A 24595-nucleotide genomic window follows, 5' to 3' on the forward strand; every position below is an offset into this window, starting at 1 on the left:
GAAATAAGATAGCGAGAGCATACACATAGTTGCACATTATGTCCTACCTTATTTGTGCCTTGTTTTAACATCAACTTTTATTCTCAGCGACCAATTATTATTGTATATTCCGTCAGCTTATTAAAGCTGATTTGAAATAATATAAACCAAAATCCATCAATTGATTGATTCATTTGGGGATTATAACAGGTAATTGGCTTAAAATCAAAGTAACAAAATGATCTTCGAGGAAGTTACTAATGAAAAGTCCCCAATCAAATGGCAAATTCATAAGCTCAAACACATCAAACAAATGGATAACAAATGTCATGCTAACTTTGTACAGTTTTCTGTAGAAAATGGTGGATTAAAGCTAGTTTTATAGGTAGTGTAACCTGTCAATTGTATGACAATTGCATAAAATTCTATTATATTGACAACAAGGTGTGAGGAAAACAAACAGAAATCATAGGTTAACAGAAATTGGGGTAAAACCTCTAATTTGGCATTAACATTAGAAAGATCATATCAAAGGGAACATGTGTACTAAGTTTCAAGTTTCGAACTACCTTGACCAAAAACTTTAACCTGAAGCGGGATAGACGACTAGACAGACTAGAAAGAATGCCCCTCTACTATCTTAGTCATGTTGGCTGGGGCATAAAAATGTCCTTCTACTATCTTAGTCATGTTAGCTGGGGCATAAAAATGTCCCTCTACTATCTTAGTCATGTTAGCTGGGGCATAAAAATGTCAAAAAATAGGGATACAGCAGTCAACATAATGTTATAATCTAAATCACTATAAAAACAAACAAATATGTCAACAAAGTATGAAAGTGTAAAAAAACATGATACTTTTTCGGAATGGGTTCTGGCTCTAAAGGTCAGCAGTGGCTCTTGAATCAAAAGAGTTTAAAGACCAAATCAAGTACGACATTGAAGACCAAAAAATTTGAAAAAAATTGTCAAAAATAGCTTAGGTAAATAATCGTTAGTATTTTAAACAATTCAGAGTTTTGAATACATTTAATTTATAAATAAGACAACATTAATAATATGTCATGTCAACACAGAAGTGCTGACTATTGGGCTAATGCAAAACACTGCATAGAAATCAAGTAATTGATCAACACGAACCCCTATAAAAATCAGGTAGTATGTCAGGTGCTGGATTTGCGAGGCTGATCAGATGTTATTTCACAAATGACACCTGTTGCATTGCTTTTGGTCAAAACCGATGATCAAGACTTTATTTGTCCTTTTTCTCCTTTTTTATTCCAGCGTAACTAATGAGTCTTTTGAAGATGAACGTGTTTGGCGCAAATACAAAATTTCAACCCTGGTATCTGTGATGAGTTTATTCACAACAGAGCAAAAGAGGAAGAGGTATATATCAACATCACAGCGGTACATCAAAAGGGAACCTTAGCAATTTAAGTATTGGTGTATAACACATATTATACCTAGAAACCTTATATTAATTGTCACACATCAGGCAAAGAAGACATACATAAACATTATAAATTTTAATGTTGTAAACTAAGTATTTTCCTTTAACTGTTTTACAATCCATGGATATAATTTTTGAACATTTGTATAAACTCCAGGCATATCAACCACTCCACAACCATTTCCCCATGATACAACTCCTAAAACTGTGTAACTACCTACAACATAGTACATAACACACATGTTGCTTGAAAATAATAAGAAATATGTCTTCAGGCAATTCTAATACATTGTTACTAATGATAATAAGTATAAAACAAAGGTATAAAAGCATTATACTAGGGAATTGGTATACATGCTTTCATGACTATCAGGTAAACCCAGTGCTCATTTCGATATTCTCAGCATCAACAATTTCTAAGCATAACAAAGTGATACTTTTGGTACAGTGTAAAGGCATGGGTAAGGATAAGGATAAAATATTTGGTAGATATTTGGGGTATTTATCGGTTGTATTTTTCAAGTTGGTCTGTTATCCATGGAAGAAGACTTCTAGTGTGGGCATAGACACCAGGAGCACCTGCATCACCGCACCCATTACCCCAGGAGGTAACTCCAAGTACTGTGTATCTACCTACAAAACAAGGAAGTAGGGAGTTGTCATATGTATGGGAGGACTTTTTTATTTGTCTTTTTCTACATCTAAAGCAAATATTGAATCGTGTGTGATATTATAATATCATTTACCAGTTCAATCCACCATAATCTACATAAGAAAATGCCTGTACTAAGTTAGGAATATGACAGTTCTTGTCCATTCGTTTGATGTGTAGGAACTTTTGATTTTGCCATTTGATTGGGGACTTTCCTTCTTGAATTTTCCTTGGAGTTCAGTATTTTTGTGATTTCATTTTTTTAGTTATAGAAGATCAGTTAACAAGAGAGTTAACATTTTGTGACATTTTGCTCTATTTAAGTTGCAGAAGAGAGACAAAAGCTGTATTTATTTTTGGTTTCATTGAGTGTCAGACCTGTCTCATTGATTAAAACCTCACTTGTCTTTCAGGTGGTTTTTGCTCTTAAACAAGAAAACCTAATGTTAATAGAGGTATGTGCACCACACAATATAGTCATGATATCAACAACATCTTCTCTTTATCCATAGTTTATTGTCCTCAATTTAACCCATAGAAGTATCAAAATAATTATAAGATGGCTTTCGATACAGATACAGATTCAATATATATTGCTGATACTATGACTAACTATGTCTTTGATATATCCTAATCAAAATGTTAAGTTTCCTTCTAAATTTTTTTCTTTAAATTTGTTTACTCCGATATCAACTACAATCTAATTAAAACTAAAACTGTTGCTATGTTGCTACATATAAAACAAGAGCAACTATAGGATATATATATATATTGTCAATTTTAGGGTCTTCTGGACAGTCCTGGTTCATCTTTTATAATTATTGATACCGATGAAACAACAGATATATACTGTGAAGTAACCAAATAAAGGTCTTGACATGGAAAATAAAAACAAGATTAAAAAAAACCTGCCTGATTTATGTAAAAGAAAAACAATAAAAGAAAAACAAACATGATAGTCAGAGACCAATGCCAATCTCTGAGCTACAATTTCCTGTCTTTAGACCTAGTATCTGCAATAGTTGATATGGATAAAATTGAGAATGGAAATGGGGCATGCGTCAGGCAACAAACAATAGTAACACCAAAGTGCAACAAAAACAAATGCCAACACACATAGAAACTAACTGTTTGATAGCAACTGCCCAAAATTCCTCACTTGGAACAGGACATTTAAAGAATAAATATTGGATTGAACCTGGTGTAATGGCATGCCAAACCTCCTGCTTTATGACAATGTTAAACAAGAATGTGTCCAAAGTACAGGGATGCCCCACTTGCACTATCATTTTCCATGTTCCATGGATCGTAAAATTGGGTCTTTCAAATTAAAAAGATCATATCATAAGCAACAAGTGTACTAAGTTTCAAGTTGATTGGACTTCCGCTTCATCAAAAACTACCTTGACCAAAAACTTTAACCTGAAATGGGAAGAACGGATGAACGGACAGACAAACGAACGGAAGGACCAACTGAGCCACAGACCAGAAAACATAATGCTCCTCTACTATCGTAGGTGGGGCATAAAAATAAATGCTTAAACACTACATGACAGAAATTCACACGCAAGAACAATCAAAACGAGAAAAGCACAAATAAATAATAGTCAACACCACATGTAAACCATAGTACAACAAACATATTCCATCTACAACTAAACATTGAAACCTACTTATGAACAAAAATTATAAAACTATGTTTGAGAGCGTTCAACCCTCACCTAACATTGCCAAGTGATGTAACAGCACAAAATAAACTAAAAAGTGAAATTCCGTTGACAAAACCTTGACTGGTCAGTGGTGTGTCTAGTTTCCACATGATGTGTCCTTCAAATTATGATTTTATCATACCTAGGTACATTGCGGTGACCCTTTTTATAAAGAACAGGGGATAAGAATAGAAGTCTCTAATAAATAGCTTTGTTCCTTAATATTTGATCAGACAATGGATTGTCATTCAAAAAAAGAGTGAAAATTTTGAAAAATATTGTTACATATATTTGTGAGGCCCCTCATTTCCTAGTAATCACATAATCACCATTTTTTTGCCAATATAATCACATAATCATTAAATATTTGCTTATCTTTAGTAATCAAATAATCATAAACTAAAAATACAGTCCTAGGTAATCAAATAATCATGAAATATTTGGCTTAATAATCAAATAATCATTAAAAAAACGGCCAAGTAATCACATAATCAAAAACCCCATGAGGGCCCTCATTTGTCTAATGTGTTGATGGTCCACGGTCATGCCCTTATGAAATCCATACTGTACCCATAGAAAATTTCAAATATACATCCTAAAAAATATGAGAGGTTTAATATATTTGGCTATCAACAGGGAGTGTACACCCTGCCCACCTCCGTGGATCTCAACTGCATTATAAACTCTTAAAAATAACCTTAACCCAGGCCTGTAGCCAGGAATTTCTAAGGGGGGCTCACAAACTCTACTTTAACAGTCACATAGACTTTAACAGTGCTTATTTGCTTTCAAGTGGGGTTTGTCCAAACCCCTCGAATTCCCCCTGGCTACGGGTATGTAACCTGTCTGACATCACAAGTTTATGTTGACATACATACCGTTAACCTGACAAACAAGAGGTTTACCACTGTCTCCCTGACAAGTATCTACACCTCCCTTCTCATAACCAGCACATAAGAACCTAAACCTGTCTGACATCACAAGTTTATGTTGAAATACATACCGTTAACCTGACAAACAAGAGGTTTACCACTGTCTCCCTGACAAGTATCTACACCTCCCTTCTCATAACCAGCACATAAGAACCTAAACCTGTCTGACATCACAAGTTTATGTTGAAATACATACCGTTAACCTGACAAACAAGAGGTCCACCACTGTCTCCCTGACAAGTATCTACACCTCCCTCCTCATAACCAGCACATAACATGTGTGTTGTAATCGAATCATGTTTATACAAACTTCTACATTTACTGGTATTCATTATTGGAATTTTTTCTTTCCTCAAAACATTTGGACTGACTGAAATTGTGAATAAAAAGATATATCATAGACTCACATTTATATTCACTCAATCATTAATTAACAAAACAAGGCTGTCATCCTTAAAGTCATTTAAGTCATAAATAGTTTTGTGACAGTTCTAAGATGTGCATATTTGTCTTTTGATAATTAGTTCTTGTGTTTAACTGTTAGACCACTGTCCCAGGTTAGGTGGACATTCCGAATGTATGTGCCTGTAAGTCAAGAGCCTGTAATTCAGTAGTTGTCATTTGTTCATTTTTTGTACATTTGTTAGTTTTTTTGTCTGAATTGTTTTACATATGTCATTTCTGGGTCTTTTAAAGCTGAATATGCAATATGTTTTTTTTTATATTGTATGATAAATTTGTAATTTAAGGCCATTTATTGTTAAAAGTTTTTTATGTTAATTAGAAGAAGTGACAATTGATTTTGTGAACACTCATGCTTTTCACCTGAAAGGTAAGTATATCAACAGTCATATTAAATAAACACAGGGTTATTGGTTTTATTTGGAACAAAAAACCAATAAAACAACACAGGAAAATAAGTTTTCAGTAATAATCAAATTTGTAAGGATGACAAACTTACCTCCATGCTCGGTCTTTCCCCATCCAGATATATGACACAAAGTACCTACTCTATACAAGGTGTCAAGGTCAGGTAAACAAGCTGGTTGAACATAATCATTGAATGTGATCCCTTGACCATCATCAGAACTTATTTTCACCAGAGCAATATCATTATCATATGTATCAGCTTAAAACAAAAAAAGTTTAGGTTTGTTTTAAATTTTATGATTTCTGAAGAATAAAATATAGACAATAAGATTAAAAGTTTGGAAAACTCTTTAATGCCACGCAATTTTAAATGGAGAGCAAAAAACATCTCTGAGACATGATAATTAATTAATCAACAAGTGAATCATAAGAGCCAGAATTGCTCACCTGGTTAAAAAAATCCTATTTCAATATATATGTGTTTCCTTAATATTTCTAGTTGAGTTATTGTTCTGTGATATTTTTCATATTTGGTCTTTTATTTTTGCTAAGGTATTGTCTATATGCCTTTTTTCATTCTTAGTTATATGATGTGGCTCTGTACTTATACATCCCATCATTGTATTATTGTTCTATTTTATAATTCTGTATTCTAAATTGTTTTTCATTTTAGCTAATATGCTTTTGTCTATATTTCTTTTAATGTTTCTTTCTAACATATGATATGGCTCTGTATTTATACATCACCTTTTTGTGTTATTCTGCAATGGTAAATGTTTGTTAATATATTTGTTTGGTTGTAAAGTAATTAAGATGAAGTAACATAATGTTGACTTCTGTACCCCTATTATTGTCATTTTACCTATCATGTCTATTTATTTATCACATTATGGTCAATATTATTGAATTTTATGTGACTGTCATACAAATGAGAGGTTTAGCTATTTCTAAGTAGCAATATTACAGCAGCACCTGCACAAGGGGTATATATTTCCCAATTGATACGGTATTCCCGTGCTTGCATTTCATATCATGATTTTCTTGATAGAGGGTTGCTGCTCACAAGAAAGCTATTAAATCAAGAGTTCCAAATGGTGAAGTTGAAATCATCCCTTTGTAAACTTTACAGACGCCATCACAAGCTGGTTGACCGTTATGGAATAACCGTTTCACAAATGATATCTGATATGTTCCTTACGTCGTAACTACAATCCGCTTCCCTTTCATGAATGTGACCTACCAAATTAGACTATTTACTGGATTTGTTACCATATAAGCAACACAACGGGTGCCACATGTGGAGCAGGATCTGCTTACCCTTCTGGAGCACCAGAGATCACCCCTATTTTTTGTGGAGTTCGTGTTGTTTATTCCTCAGTTTACTATGTTGTGTCATGTGTACTATTGTTTGTCTGTTTGTCTTTTTCAGTTTTAGCCATTGGAGATTGCGTTGTCAGTTTGTTTTAGATTTATGAGTTTGACTATCCCTTTGGTATCTTTCTTCTCTCTTTTAGCTAGCTAAAAAAAAAGGTTTAATCCACCAATTTCTACATAAGAAAATGCCTGTACCAAGTCAGAAATATGACAGTTGTTATCCATTCTTTGGATGTGTTTGAGCTTTTGATTTTGCCAGTTGATTAGGGATCAACTTTCTTTTTCGAATTTTCCTGGGAGTTCTGTTTTACTTTTTGTATATATGAAGTTCTTGATGATTTTGTTTTCTTTCTAAAGAATCTTTTTTGCTCATTACAGATAGATCATGACCCATTTATCACTTTTCACTTTTGATCTAACTGCTGCAGTTTTTTGAGATATAAGGCGAAAACTGACTTTGACCTCTATGTCCTATTTTTACCCATGGCTTCCATGTTTATTGATGGATCGAAGATTTCAGATAAAATTTATAAAATAGATACCCTAAGAAACATTCCTTTAAAGTTCAGAAGTAAAAGGCCAAGAAGATTTTAAAATATCAGCAAACATGAACTAATTGTGTAAATTATCTTTAAAGGGCAATTACTTCTTCAGGGGTCAATTGAAAATTTTGGTCACATTAATTTTTTGGAAGATCTTACTTTGCTGAACATTTTTTATGATTACAGTTTATAAAATCTAACCAAATGAATGAACATATTTATTCTATGACAGATTTGCTCTGAATGCTTTAAAATTTGATTTTGGGGGAAAAAAAGGGGGGGGCACTTCATTCATATAAGTTAATAGACATGCCTCTAGAATAGGTTACATTTTGCATTTTGAGCATATATGAATTCGAAATTTATGATCAGGTCAATAAAATTCACATTCCAAGTCCCAATGTAGGTAAATATCATGTAAAGATTTTGAGCCTTAATATATCAGTGGCTCTCAGAAGGGGAGATGTTTTCTCAAATTCTGATTGTAACCCAAGGTAACCTTAAAACTACTGGATAACATGATTGAACCAGTTCAGATCTCCTAACACGTGGGGTAAATTCTAATCAGTTTGTTAGACTGAAGCTGTAAGATAACAAACTATATACTGATCTATACTATTTCCAGAGCAGCTGGCTAGGTGCTTGTTTAGAATGGCAAAAAAATCTAAATATGTTTAATTTTTCAAAGCTGGCATGTAAGAAAATATTAACCAGCCTTGTAAAAAATATAAGTCTGTCACTTAACACAGACTTGGCTGAAACAAAAAAATTAAACAAACCAATTTTGTTAGGTATTTTTATCCATGAATAATAAAAATCAAATATTTATAGAGTTACTTCCCCCTTATATCATAATTTATAGTTATTTCCTTCAGACATATTCTTTTTCGTTAAAATATTCACCAAATAGAAATTTAAACTTAAGTGGATCAAAATAAACTGTTTTAAAACATCAACTCATGTAAATTATGAATATTTCTGTAATATTTGCAATGGTAATTTTTTATCTATACGGATAAAGACGATTTCTTAATAAAGAGTAAATACTTTTTAACACATCCAGTTTGAAAATTTACTTACTTACTTACTTAATAAATTTTTAAGCTACCTGTTATGCTACAGCATGCAGGTGGAATTAAATTATATAACCAAAGCAAAAGAGATAGGCTGCAGGGATAGCAAAATAAGAGGGCACATGTACAAATTATTTACACAGTACATCATTTTAATAAAAAGTAATGGTAAGTGGTACAAATTGAAAAATGCTTCTATGAGAACTTGGTTGATATAATTGAACCATATGTATGAAATATTATAACGATAGAATTTCAATAAAGACTTTGTTAATATTTATTATAAACAATGCCATAATATTTGTTCCTGATGGAATTTTTACCAATATTGTAAAATCTTCATTCAATTAGTTCAGTTGAAAAAAAATCATAGAATAGTTCTTCCCTTTGGAACTTATTTTAGAAAGGACCTTCTATTTCATGACTCTGTCATTTACTTACAATCATACTGATCATGAGTCAGAATGGCTTCTACGTCAAATTCTTGTTCATAATCATCCGGTCTCTTGTGGTTGTGATCCCCTGTTCTTATGGTTATTTTGGATTTAAGTACACTGTAAATAAAAGTTGAAAAAGTAACTCTGTTATCTCAATCTCAAACTTCAGATATTACTGGCTATATAAAAGTTTTTAAAGTCCTCAATTGTTCAGGTTTTTCTTTAATATAAGGATCATACAAGTTCTTGCAATAAATTTTTACCAGTATTCATGCATAAAAAAATTTAATCTTTAATCTACTTTAAATTTTGGCAAGAAAAACTGATTTAGTAATAAATTCATTAAAAAAGAGATATAACCCAGCAATTTTCACAATCATAACATGAGATTATATAGATAGAACCAGGTCATACTTGAAACCATGGGTTATATTTAAGCTATTGGTCTGCTACCAATCTTGTTAACTTGATATTGTATCTTTCTCATAGAGGACTGGACTGAAAATCAACTTTAATAGTACGGCGGCTTTGTGAAAAATTGTGCACATCCTGCTACAAGCATGAAATTTGGCATAGACTTTCCTCAACTATTTCTTTTTCATTTCAGATAGGGAGGCATTTGAAAAAATTGCTTCACTTCCGGTAAAACCTAAAATGGCGGACATCATACTTAAATTAGCCCAATATTGAAGGCTAGTATGTGCAAAGGTGCTATTAACATGCTACTAACATAATATTTGGTACAAACCTTTGTTTTGTACTACTTTTGGATATATGATATAGATAAGATGTCTTCGAAAACCCTACTTCCAGTAAAATCAAACATGGCGGATATAGTACTACAATAAGCTTATTTTTAGGGAGGATAATTGAAATGTGTTTTAAAGTATTGCTACTATCATTATATGGTACAGGAACATTTCTTTGGTGCTTCTAAAGATACAATGTATAAGACATATGTCTTTAAAATCCTTACTTCCGGTAATATCCAATATGGCGGACATAGAAATATTGATAATTTTCCATTTTTATATTCAACTTTTTTTCAAACTGTAAATAAAATGATTTTTTTGGGGTTGTCATTAAACTTTTGGCTTTAAGTCATCCTCAAAACCACTAATTCTATTCAGCTGAATATGTTTCAATACAAAATTAACACTTCCGGTAAAAAACAATATGGCGAAAATTACAAAGATGAGTCCTCAATCCATATATTCGATGTAGAGTTTTTGATAGATTGATTAAAACAAAATAAAATCACTAAAGTTGTTAAACATCTTTAGAATGACTTATTTATGGCCGCATATACATGTTTACTCACAATCGGAGAGCTTATTTTCCAAATTTACAAAGATCGTGATATTGTTTCCTACATCTATAATGTACAAGCTCCTGATAAATAATCTTTATTTTAAGAGGATGATCCCATTAGTTAAAACTAATCTTCCTGAGAGTCCTCAAAATAATAATAACATATTTATAAGTACAAATACAAATACAAATATTTTATTGGCACAAACTCAATTACAATAATTGGCAACGGCCCATACAACTAGTATACTAATAGTAATGATGCAGCAATTAAACAATAAATACTACATAGCATATCATTGGGCACATTTCGAACAATGAAATGTGCAGTTATAAATATCAATATATATAGGTTTTAATTTGTAACAATATTATTAATAAAAATATTAAATAGTAAAGGGCTTATTGTTATTCTTTTACTTTTCTACATTGGCTAGAGGTATAGGGGGAGGGTTGAGATCTCATAAACATGTTTAACCCCGCCGCAATTTTGCGCCTGTCCCAAGTCAGGAGCCTCTGGCCTTTGTTAGTCTTGTATGATTTTAAATTTTAGTTTCTTGTGTATAATTCGGAGTTTAGTATGACGTCCATTATCACTGTAATATTATGCATATTTTAGGGGCCAGCTGAAGGACACCTACGGGTGCGGGAATTCTCGCTACATTGAAGACCCATTGGTTGCCTTCGGCTGTTGTTTGCTCTATGGTCGGGTGGTTGTCGCTTTGACATATTCACCATTTCCTTTCTCAATTTTATTAGAACATCACCTTGTTTGACACCTCTTTCAGATATGAAAGATGTACTTAAACCATCATTAAATTTTATTCTATTCTTTGTTTTGGTATACATTGAAAAAACTATGTTAAAAATTTTCTTTGGAATTCCATGCGTTAATATTATATGGAATAATCCAATTCTCCATACCGTATCAAAGGCTTTTTTTAAATCAATAAATGCAGCATAAACTTTCTTATGTTTAGTCTTGTATTGTTCAATAATTGATTTCAATGAAAAAATATGATTAGCTGTTCTATTATGTTCCATAAAACCAATTTGGTTTTTGCTTATCAAATTGTTGCATTGTGTAAATTTTAATAATCTGGCATGTATAATCTTGTTAAACACTTTTCCAAGGTTCGAACTGATAGAAATCCCTCGGTAATTTCCAGGGTCGGCCTTACTACCCTTTTTGTGAAGTGGAACAAGAAGACTCTCATTCCATATTTTTGGGAAGATACCTTCATTAAAGACAATATTGAAAAGTTTAACAAGAGATTCCATGGTAGAAGTGGTATCATTTTTTATCATCTCATTAGATATAAAATCAATGGATGGACTTTTACCATTTTTTAGTGAGTTGATGGCCTTTACTACTTCACTTGGTGTGATTACACCATTAAGCTCATTTATATCATTATTAAAAGGTAATTTAGCCTTTAGACTTTCAAAGATTTTTGTGACATTTTCCTGAAAACGATTCATTTCGGGGTGTTCAAGAGTTAGTTTTTCAAAATGTTCCTTAAAAGAATTATAAGGTAATGATTCGTTTGTTTTACAAGTTGATGACTGATCTAGTTTGTTAATCAATTTCCAGAAAACTTTAGGGTTTGATTCTACACAATTATCCAACTCATTACAAATCTTTTCTTTGTACTGTTTCTCTTCGTATTTACATCTACGCCTGAACCGAGAGCGACAAGTATAAAAAGATTTTCTATATTCAGCATTGAACGGAAATTTGTTGACCAATTTTTCGTAGTTTTTAACAGAGATACTTAGGTCTTTACACGATTCAGAAAACCATGGTTTTTTCTGTGTTTTATTAGATTTGTTTCTTTTAGGTTTACCCCCTTTTAATGAATTTTGTGGACATATTAGCTGTTTCTATTAAAATTGAATTGAATTCGTCAACCATTTCGTCGACTTCACCAAAATCTTTTTGTATGAAGTTGTTAAATTTATCCTTAATGTTTTTACTTTGAATATTTGTTTTGTAGAGCTCTATAGCTTCATCTGACCAAATGAATTTACCAGGTAAATCCTCAAGTTTTGAAGAAAAATTACAGTTGTTGACAATGTTAGACAAAATACCACATACAATAGGACAATGGTTTGATAAAGCAGTAAATTCATGTACTTGGAAAAAATCCACAGAATTAAAAAGTTCATTTGATACAATTGAGTAGTCTACAAGACTACATCCATTATAAGTAATACAGGTTGGTCTGCCAAATAAATCACATGTGGTTCGACCATTCAGGATCCTAAGTCCTGATTCTTTACACATATTAAGTAAATGTTTACCACTATTATTTATTCTTTTATTGTCAAGATTATTTCTTGCCAAACTAATATCAAACTTATAAAAAACATCATCATTACTAGAATGACATTTTTCATCATTTACAATAAAGTCAGGCATAGTGTTGGTGTAAGCATTAAAGTCCCCTTGGATAAGGATATCACCAAGTTTACTATATTTTACAATTCCTTCTAATAAGTGAGTATACATAGATTGAATATCATCTGCACTATGGGCAGCACTTTCAGGAGATATATAAACAAAAGCTACGTAAATGTCTTTAGGGAGGTTGAAAAATTTGTGTTCTAATTTTGTCCAAACTATATCTGGATGTTTGGTTGCCAATTTTGATATACCTTTAGAGACAGATGTTTTGGCATAAATGCTTACTCCCCCTGAGTTTCTTCTGGCTTTTTTATACTTTTTTCTTGTTTTGGCAACAATTAGATCAAACCCCGGTAAATTAGTACAGGCATTGACATCTTCCAGCCATGTTTCTACTAAGCCAAGGATATATGAATGTATAGTACATAGAGTATTATAAAGTTATATTATACACAATATACAATTGTATTTAAATAATAATGAAAAAGCATATTAATTTGCACAATTGATGAAAAATTTGTAACATTTTGTTTTAAAAGATACAAGTGTATTACTCATTTTTATTTCATTTGGTAAACTGTTCCATATTTGAGAACCTGAATATGTAAATGTTTCTTTAAAAAATTTGTTTTTGGTTTTGGAAGATTTAATAGTTTTTCATCAGCTGAACGTAAGTTATAATTTTAAGTGATAAGATTAAGAGGCCTCAGAAAATAGTTGTTGAAAAGGGTGCCATTGATAATATTTTCCCCTTCGCCATTCAGAAGGGATGGACTAGTTAGAAAAGGAACCAATACCAACCCTGTTACTCATTCACATCCGCCATTGTATATTGCACGTTTTACTTGCTGAAAAAGACTAGACCGAGTCGTGGGAATAGCCTCAATAAGTATTTCCTCTTCCAAAAACACATTTTTTCTTGCTTTGTTAACCCCATCTGATAAGTTTGTTCGATCGTACAACAAAACCACGTATCATTCTATCAATGACATTGTCAAATCCATATCTGGTGATGTTGGCTGATCAATCATCATTCTAAATGATAGAGTCACATCTTTAAACACCATCCATGTCACCGAAGCAGTTCCTTTTCCAGCAAACGTGTAATATCTCAATGCCTAGTGTATTTGAAAGGTCATGGATAGATATATATATCTGAAGCTTTTCCCACTTCCAAATGCAAGCCAAAGTTTGTCTGCCCCTAGGTCACTGAAAACCGAAACCGCAATGACAGCAACATCAATATCGAATGTTAGAGTCATGACTCAGTTAAGCCTGTGTTTCACTGCATCAGACACATGCATCTTGATTCGAGTGTCAGCATCTTTACGTGAACATGATGCTAAGCTTGAAACATCATCATGTGATGGATAGCACAGAACATCCTGAGTAATTGTTGCTACAACTACCTTTCCCTCAAAATCTATTGAGCAAGCTGTTGCGAATGAAAACTTAAAAGTTCTTTCTTATTGTCGTAATCTTGTTTTGACTCTTGATTCGTCAGTGTATTCCCTTTCCCCTAAAAGTAGCTCTTGCTTCTTATAACAAATGCTCAGGATATTCTATCTTATCTACCTCGAGATGTATTTCAAGTTTATCACCATGTTCACATTTAGAGGCTGACAATATAATCATGGTGCATGTGTTTGATGCAATGAACCACGAACTTGCACGAGTCATGATTCGAATAGTCGTTATTGTTTCGCTATTCCGTGACAGGGGTAGACGAACTATGGATTGTGTTTGGGAGGGCAAAAAGCTTTGGATAAATATATTTACAAATGCACCTGGCAATGAGTGATTACACACACTTATTGTGCTCCATGTCTTTACCAGTTGTGATATGGTTCTCTGATTGCTTGAAAAGAAAAATAAGACTGTGTGGGAGACATTGATGGCATTGAAAGATGTGATTTTGACATAAAGAATGATGATTTATCAGCCTAAATCACCGAAGCTTAACTGTAAGATCACACAAACTTATTAGATGGGGTTAACATGGTTAACAAATCAAGAAAATAACTATTTGCGCAAAAGGGAAGACTAATTGAGGGTAAAACATGCAATATACTTAGGCAGGTGTTTAGGGGGACGAGATTGGAATTGACTCTTATGATACCCAGTTCAAGTGCTTATGAATGGTGAAGGGACAGAGAGGATAACTTTTAAATAACTCTTTCTAAGGCCTCATCATTTTGTCAGAAGCTTGTACATTGTGGATGTACTTGGGAATGCAGTTCAATGCCAAAACATTCTACATCCTAAGCATCAGAAACAAAAGCCATAAAATCTACAGTTCAAATGGACACATACTACAACAAGTCAAGCATAACCCGTACCTATGCCTACAAATTTCTGAAGACCTCAAATGGACCACCCACATATGAAACGTGGCAAAGAAAGTAAATTCAACACTAGGCTTTCAAAGAAGAAACTTGAAATACTGCCCACAAGATTGCAAAAAACAGCTTACATCTCGCTCGTTGATCAAAGATGGAATGTGGAGCCATAGTATGGGACCCAACATGGTAACAAACATAAATAAGCTAGAAAGGATACAACATCAAGCGGCAAGATTTATCACCATAGGTTACAAGTCAAGAGAGGACATGTGTGTGTCTCCAATATGCTTGCCAAACTGGAACTACAAGACCTCCAGAAAATTGCAAGACGAACAAGCTAGAAGTTGATATTTATGTACAAAGTGGTTTAAGGTCTGATTCCCGCTATTGAACAGACGAATTTCTCCAAAAAGCATGTCCTTAGAGAAACATAACTGCAAAGAAGTTCAAAGAATACCACGCAACAAATATTGTGGAAAAGCAAGTTAAGAATCACTCTAAGTGTTTTGACATTCCACTAAGCAAAACACCACAATACTCAAACTCATTCTTTGTAAAGACAGTGATCGCATCGAATCAGCAAGACGACACTGTAGTGCGCAAATCAAGCGTATAGAGCTTCAAATCTGCTCTTACTCCTCGTCAATAAATCGTCGGCGCTCTCTCAAACCGTTATATTAAAGCCAGAATTGGTATTGACAACGCATTCATACAGATACAGATACAGAGGATGTCGCGGTCGTTGTTAATGTGGAAAATCGGGTCTCCCGTGCACCGTTTTGTTTACATGTGGTGGTGACTGTGAATAAACATGTATTTTCAGCCAAATAGTAATAATTTGAAAAATGTTTTAGTACTTCAGTAATTTTATTTTGTTATCTAAAACTCTAAATCAAAGATATGTATTGAGGACTCATTTTTGAAATTTCCACCATATTGGGTTTTTTTTATACCGGAAGTGTGATTTAAAAATTACCATTAGAAAATATTTAGTGGTTTTGAGGATAACTAGAAGCTAATAGTTTAATGACAATCAAAAAAAACCAACAAAAAACATTTTCTTTACATTTTGAAAAAAGTTGAATATTAAAATAGAAAATTGATATTTCTATGTTCGCCATTCTAAATTTTACCGGAAGTAAGGTTTTTAAAAAGATATGTCTTATACATTGTATCCACGAGAGGCACAAAAGAAAGGTTCCTGCCCAGTGTAATGATAGTAGCAATACATTAAAACACATTTCAATTACCCTCCCTAAAAAAAACTTATTCTATTACTATATCCGCCATGTTGGATTTTACCAGAAGTAGGGTTGTTGAAGACATCTTACCTATATCATATATCCAAAAGTAGTACAAAACAAAGGTTGATACCAAATATTATGTAAATAGCATGATAATAACACCTTTTCACTTAATAGCCTTCGATATAGGGCTGATATAAGTATGATGTCCGCCATTTTGGATTTTACCGGAAGTGAGACATTTTTTTCAAATGCCTCCCTATCTGAAATGAAAGAGTAATAGTTGAGGAAGATCTATGCCAAATTTCATGCTTGTAGCAGGATGTGCACAATTCGTCTGAAATATGCTTGTAGCCGCCGGACTATAAACACCACAATAGCAAAACTGATTTCTAGAGAGAAAAAAACAAACTTTTATTTAAATAGAGACCTTGGAGGGGTTAGACACTTACTTTGGAATGAGTGTTATGGATGACCAGCTTGGATAAAAGCCATTTAAAGCTTGATAATACATGATAATGACATGAAAAGGAAGATTAAATATGAAATATATAAATACATAGATAACCAGTTACCACATTTACCACTAGATCACCAATCTGTCATGGTACCTTTTCTGAATACAATACTTACCCATCAAAGCAATGAGCAGCACTGAGAATCCAGTGTTTATTGATTATAGTCCCTCCACACCAAACACTTGAGATTTTCTTTCTGGAAAAATAATCATAATAATAAATCTTCCTGACTCCAACCTGCCAAGGATACATTCCATATTCGGCTACTGTTCCATAGACTATTTTAGCTGGTTGTGGGCGCTCACGTACAGTAGCTTCTCCAAGACGTGGTGTCTGTCTTTTCTTCCTGATGTGTTTGTCTTCTCTTGAACGTTTCCCACAACCTGTAAAATAATCATCAAATATTATATATAAATTGTATAGTATATAAGTAGACAAAACATTTTCAAATAACTGTAGATGTGATGCAATAGATACAAAATGCAGACTTGTATCTATTGCATCACATCTACGGGTACTTGAAAATGGGCCATTTATCAATTCCTGTTGTCTCTGAGTCATCTGTCCTCACCGTGAGAGACTGTAGCCTGCCAGTATTCTCTCCAAGATGTCTGAGTATCATCATTACTCACCAGAACAACATGTAGCTAACACTTATTAGTTCCTTCTGTCTATTATCTATACTCACCATCAGAGAATCTTGTATGACAGGAATTTATTGCTGATGTTTTTATGTCATTTATATTCACGAGGAGCAAAAGTATCCTGCCAGTCATCACCTCCAGGTGTGTGTGAATCATCTATACACACCATGTGAGACTGTAGCCTGCCAGTCATCAGCTCTTCCTATATATATTTATACTCACCATGAGGGAATGTAGCCTGCCAGTCATCAATTTCATCTATATATTATTTATACTCACCGGGAGGGAAAGTATCCTGCCAGTCATCACCTCTTTCTATATTATTTATACTCACCAGGAGGGAATGTATTCTACCAGTCATCACTTCTTTCTATATTTATACTCACCAGGAGGGAATGTAGCCTGCCGGTCATCACCTCTTTCTATATTATTTATACTCACCAGGAGGGAATATATCCTGCCAGTCATCACCTCTTTCTATATTATTTATACTCACCAGGAGTAAATGTAACCTGCCAGTCATCACCTCTTTCTATATTATTTATACTCACCAGGAGGGAATGTATCCTGCCAGTCATCACCTCTTTCTATATTATTTATACTCACCAGGAGGGAATGTATCCTGCCAGTCATCAATTCCATCTATATATTATTTATACTCACCAAGAGGGAATGTATCCTGCCAGTCATCAATTCCATCTATATATTATTTTTACTCACCAAGAGGGAATGTATCCTGCCAGTCATCACCTCTTTCTATATTATTCATACTCACCAGGAGGGAATGTATCCTGCCAGTCATCAATTCCATCTATATATTATTTATACTCACCAAGAGGGAATGTATCCTGCCAGTCATCACCTCTTTCTATATTATTCATACTCACCAGGAGGGAATGTATCCTGCCAGTCATCACCTCTTTCTATATTATTTATACTCACCAGGAGCAAATGTAACCTGCCAGTCATCACCTCTTTCTATATTATTTATACTCACCAGGGTCAAATGTATCCTGCCAGTCATCAGCTCTTTCTATATTATTTATACTCACCAGGGGCGAATGTATCCTGCCAGTCATCAGCTCTTTCTATATTATTTATACTCACCAGGAGCAAATGTAACCTGCCAGTCATCACCTCTTTCTATATTATTTATACTCACCAGGGGCGAATGTATCCTGCCAGTCATCAGCTCCAGTTGTTTCTTTATCAGCTATACACCTGACACCAGCATCTTCTGTGTGATGACAATTACTGACACCCCAGCCTGAATGAGTACAGTCCTCTATAGAGGTCTCTTCTCCATCACACTCGACATCATCCAGTATAATTTTACCAGATCCTTCTCCATATATAGCCTCTGATACAGCTGTACCTCCTCTGTAAATCATTAATTATAACTTTTATAAACTTCCAAAGTCGTGGATCTCCCTCTAGAGAAATTAACTAAAGAACCTATATCAAGATTGTTTGCAATATAATTTTAAATGTTTTCATTGTTATATTTTTCAAAGATACAATCAGAATTAAGAATTGCTGCTGATATGATCGTTAAGTAATCCATAAGTGAATGAAGATTAATATGACAAATTACTGCTGTCAAGTCTGTGCAAGTTTGATTAAGATTCTGTTTTAAAGTTAACTGAAGAGGTGAAGGTAAACAAATAAAACCATTCATAATATATCAAAGGCAGGATTTACCTTTTATATCCAAGCATTCGGCAGATAACAGTAGCATCATTGTCATCCCATCTATCATCACAAACAGTGCCCCTTACACCATTACGAATAATTTCTACTCTGCCTCTGTTTGGTGCATTTCCATTTACTAACTCTACCCTTATGCCTGAAACTGAATGGTTTATTTAAGAATAAGGAGATGTGACATGATTTACAATTTGATTCTTATTCAACTAACCAAAAGAGACTCAAGGATGGCGATGACAACAACAATATGTTCAATCAAATCCAACAGGAAAATTTCTTTTAAGTATTAAGTGACCACTTTTGTTGTTCATATTTAAAAATGTATCTTCAAGTTGCAGATGAAATCATCCTTTCAAACTGATCAACTTGTGAAAAGTTTGATTTTATTAAAAATGTATGACTTGGATATTAAAATGTCTATCTTAAAAACAGTTTATAAATATTTTGTTTTAAACATGGTTGTTTAGCTATTGGTATGAGTTCTCAAAAGAAAAACTAAAATTAATTTGTAAGATAATTTTTTTTCTTCTGAAAACATAGTATGGAAGAAAGCATGTGTCAGCAGTGTTTGTTGTGAAATTATCTCCCTTTGAAATAAGCACAAAGAACAGTTATCAATAAAGAAAACATATTCAATATCCCTATTCCAGATATGAATGCATTTAATTATGTCTAAAATTAAGTCAAAAGTCACTAATTTGTTTAGCATTTCATTACAATGAAGTATTAGAGTTATGATAATTAAATCATTCATTTTGCTGTAAAATTATCTCCCTTTAAAATCAGTCCTATAAAATATTTTAGATACTTTAAAAGTATTAAAGTAATCCCACCAAACCTGGTTTAGTATCCTCTGTAGTAGTTGGTTTCTCTGTGGTAGTAGTGGTTGTGGTTGTGGTCACAGGTTCATTATCACAGTACACACCAACATCTTGTGTATGGTCACAGCTGGATTGTATACCGGGGAAATTACTACACTCATCTACTCTATCCTCAGTACCTAGACACTCCCAATTCTCGGCAGCCCAAATCATTCCTTTTCCAGCACTGAATTTACCAGTAGGCAAAACTTTCCCAGCACTGTAATGTTCAATAAGTTGAAATTAATAAAAGGGATCTGTTTTGACACTATCATGTTTAAAAAAAACATTAGGATAAATATCTTTTAGATTTATCTTTTCTGTAGGAATTAATTACAATTATGGAGGAATTATTTCAATGACATGCTTTGAGAAAATAAAATTTAAAATTTTGGTAAACATTCTTTGATATATCTTTCTGGAATTGATTGATTTGTTGTAATATACTGATTGATTATCAATCTTTCTCTAAGTTTTATGCTATTTTCACATTTTCTGAGCAGTGTGAGAAAACTATTTCTCTAATTTTTGTGCTATTTTCCCATTTCTTGATCGGTGTGAGAAAAATATTTCTCCTCACTAGTGAAATATCTGTTCTCGGCAAATGATCAGTCAAGATTTGATTATGACGTCAAAATGTTTTATTTTCTTCTGAATTTTCTTATAGTGACTTCATGAAAAAAGGCAACCATGCCTGATGACATCAAATATAAAGAACACAAATTTCTGAAAATCTTTGAAACAGATTCCAACACTATAACTCGTGTATTGCGGTATTTCTCCACTCTTTAATTTTCATGATTAAATCTTCTGAATTTCCTCTTGTGATGTCTTATAAAAAAGGCGACTATGCCTGATGACTTCACATATAAAGTACACAACTTTCTGCAAAGATTTGAAAGGGAAGGATAAAAATCTTTAAAGACACAGATTTCACCACTACAACTTGTTTATTATGATATTTCTTCACTTTCAACACTAAAATTTCATTCATTTTAAAAAAAAAAATCAAAATTTAACTGTCTCTAGTGGAGAAATATTACAACAAACCTGTTACAGCTATGTAATTTATCTATCTCTGGGTTGAACAGTTATATAGTTATCACCTCTTCTTATTTGACACAAGAATAAGTAAAAATCTAGAGTAAATTTCTCAAATATTAATTGGATAATACTATAAAATGTTTTAAGCAAGGGTAATTATCTTTGATTTGTTAATTCAGTTTCCTTCTAATGTTCTCATTTTTAAAAAACAAAGTATATGATATAAACCTAAAACTAGAAACAAATTCAATAAAGACGTATATGTAAATGAAGACTGTAAATAAGATTCCTGAGTTTTCCAAGTCTTTTTCCAAAGATATTCCTGTCTAAATATCAATACCTACCTAAATTTCAACATTTTACAGATAATGGTTGCCTTGGTATCATCAAACTGTTGACTACAGAGAGTTCCTCTGACGCCACCATAAATCATTTCAACTCGACCCTCTTTTTGAGACTTCCCTCCTACAAGTTCAATTTTTGCCTGTCCTTAAAATAAACAACGTTATTTTCTATAATTTAGAAATACATAATTTTGAATGGCTTGAATAATTTTACCAATTTTTCTATTTATAATAATGCTTTCCTTTTCAATATAACAGTGGGTTTTTTTTCACAATATGAAGGTGTCTACTTCATGTACTTGACAAAATCCTATGACTGCAACAAACAAAATGTTTTTCTAGAATCATTGTGTTGATTACAGCCAACTTTAAACCTGTTATAATATATCATTAATAACTCAATTTCAACATATTACTGTCAGGTCAAATCTTTTGTCATGTATCCAGGTCAAAATATAATACTTTTCAAAGACTTCTTATCACAAACATTGATTTTAAATTCAAATAGTACATAAAGGGAATGGCAGAATTATCAAAATATATTGGACAATACAACAACCCACACAACCACAAACTCAAACTGTTCGTGGCTATCATTTAAAAAGCATCTTTTTCACATAAGAATTTTGAAAAAGAGGCTACTGGATTTTAAACAGTGATGAGGAAATGAAAAACGATTTAGATAATAATTGTACTAACTTGTAACCCTTTCTGTTCCACAGATAACACCAGCATCTTCTGCATGGCCACAGTTACTATTACCCCATCCCTCATGAACACAGTCATAAATGTTACTCTCCGAGCCTTGGCACTGCACATTATCTAATAATATAGGACCAGTACTGGAACCATAGCCTGCATTCTTAACTGATATTCCAACACTAAAATATAAAATGTTAGCACATTACAAAGTACTTATATTTATGGCTCTATTATTTTGTAAAACAAAGAGATAGCCAATGAGACAACTTTACACCAGAGACAAAATAATGTACGGTACATGTTATCAACTATAGGTCGCTGTACAGCCTTAAATAATTAACAAAACATATTCCATATAATATGCCGTAAAAGACCCTGACATATCAAAAAAAGGAAAACAATTTGAATGAGAAAATCCAAATGCTTGATTTATGTACAAAACAACAAGCAACAAACAAATATAATATACAGCACCTGACAACAAGCACAGTCTTGAGACATGCACATACAATATGTGATAGGGTTTATTAAATGTTAATATGTGTCCAAACCTCTCCTTAACCTGGGTGTTGATTCTCTATTCTGTTGTGCAGACTTACATCATTAGATTGATTTAATGTCAATAGGTTGTGTTTCCTTCCATACAACATTAAAAGAAGACATTTTTGTTCAATAAACTGAATGTAACTTTTTCCCTTTTTATTAACCAACTAAGTGCATTATTGCCAAAAATGACTGTTTATTAAAAATTGCATATTTTCTGTAATGGCCCTGTTTTTCTGTAATGGCCCTGTTTTTTTCTGTAATGGCCCTGTTTTTCTGTAATGGCCCTGTTTTTTCTGTAATGGCCCAGTTTTTTCTGTAATGGCCCTGTATTAATGCCCAGTTTGTCTGTATTAAGCCCTTTAAGGGTTTTTAATAAAGTTAATAAAAGTAAGTTGTAAAGAGTATAATACCTTTTTGTATTTTATTTAATTTAGTAACCAGCAACCAACATTAAAGAACCATATATTAAAGGGATCACTGTTCATCCTGTTTTTTAACACATATCTCTTTCAACTTAATACCTTGGATATTTGGTATATTTAAAGCTTTATAATGGTGAAGTACAAATCATTTTGTTCAAACTAAACTGTCATTAAAAGAGTAAGACAGTACATCAAGTTAGCAGCAACACATACACTTTTGTTCAGTTGGTTAATAAAGGTATTAAGAAATGGGTGTTTTTATAATAGCCCTGTTATATGTCCTCAGTCAGTGATAATGGCCTCGGATGTCTGTAATAGCCCTCGGCGTTGCCTCGGGCCATTACAGACTTCCTCGACCATTATTACAGACCTTGAACATATATAACAGGGCCATTATAAAAACACCCATTCATTAATACTATAGTAATACTGGTTATTTCAAGCATTTCTCTTAAGTTTTGTCATAATCAGTTCAATAGTTTGAGAAAAATCTAGTATAATGAAAGACGACATCTACAGCGATTCGAGCAAAATTTCTTCGACAAATCCAAACCAAGCCGCATCAAGATAGAATAGAGTGTGGACCAATAAATGATCAAATATCTATCTTATCTGCCTACAAACAGTTGAATATGATACACAGGATGATTTAAGGAAGATAAATACCACTAATGGACCTTTTTGTTTTCCTTATAAGGTCTCTTTTGGTCAATTTATTCCTCTCCTTTCCTCAAAATTTCAACTTTTCAGGCCAAAAAATAAAAATAATGGGGTAACTTTCACTCAGTTATGGTAGAAATGTTATAAGAAATGAGTAATTGAAGCATTTTAGCAGAATGAACAATCCATATAAAAGTTTACTGTCTCCAAGGAGGTTTCAATAAGTCCTTACGTAAAAATTAAATTAACGCTGCGTTCCAAAGAGGGACATAAAAGGCTTCTCTTTAAGTAAATAATTTGTCGTTACGTCATTAAAAATAATTTAATCTCTTGGTAACTATATATTTATTTAAATATTTTCTAGGAAAATGTTATATCATAGCAGAATAGAAGAAATAAGGAGAAAAAGCCCCCCCCCTCCTTTAGTATGGCTTGTTCTGTCAACTGAATATTAATGGTAGAGTCCTATTTCAAGACAATTTACTCATAAAATTTGTTTTGAAGACTCAATCCACTCAGAATATTTCATTTTTTGAACTATTTCACTTAAATAGCAAGACATTTTAACACATGAGATTACTCACAAGGTCAAAGGTGCATGTACAGCTTCCAATAATAGGTGTAATACCACCATTGATTTTCCCCTATTAGTCTTTGTTAAATTTGCACTTTTCAAAAAAATGTGCAGAATTTATCCTTGTTTCAAATAAAGAAAAACTTGGCATGAGTAAAGTTTTATCCTGTGCAGTTCTATAGAAAAAAATTCACATAACATTTCATTGCATATAAGAAAATAACCATCATTGGAAGTTAACCAATCAAAT

General features: G+C 32.8%; 1 protein-coding gene across 8 annotated transcripts in view; it reads right to left on the reverse strand.

The window, feature by feature from the left end:
* Positions 1-1321: 1321 nt before the first annotated feature.
* Positions 1322-24595, reverse strand: part of LOC139487577 (scavenger receptor cysteine-rich type 1 protein M130-like) — a 69615-nt gene continuing 46341 nt past the window's right edge. For 5 of the 8 annotated variants that reach the window (XM_071272466.1, XM_071272469.1, XM_071272465.1 and 2 more), the window contains 10 exons: positions 22141-22322; positions 21442-21586; positions 20032-20273; positions 19188-19338; positions 18649-18866; positions 16958-17225; positions 9025-9137; positions 5686-5853; positions 4921-5094; positions 1322-2064 (listed from right to left, as the gene is read on the reverse strand). In XM_071272466.1, coding sequence (XP_071128567.1) covers positions 1934-2064; positions 4921-5094; positions 5686-5853; positions 9025-9137; positions 16958-17225; positions 18649-18866; positions 19188-19338; positions 20032-20273; positions 21442-21586; positions 22141-22322 — 1792 coding nt within the window. In that variant the 3' untranslated portion in view covers positions 1322-1933. The remainder of the gene's footprint in view (positions 2065-4920; positions 5095-5685; positions 5854-9024; positions 9138-16957; positions 17226-18648; positions 18867-19187; positions 19339-20031; positions 20274-21441; positions 21587-22140; positions 22323-24595) is intronic. The other 3 variants (XM_071272470.1, XM_071272468.1, XM_071272467.1) reach the window with 1 other exon arrangement.

This window comes from Mytilus edulis, chromosome 9 (assembly GCF_963676685.1).
Source record: "Mytilus edulis chromosome 9, xbMytEdul2.2, whole genome shotgun sequence".
Lineage (NCBI taxonomy): Eukaryota > Metazoa > Mollusca > Bivalvia > Mytilida > Mytilidae > Mytilus > Mytilus edulis.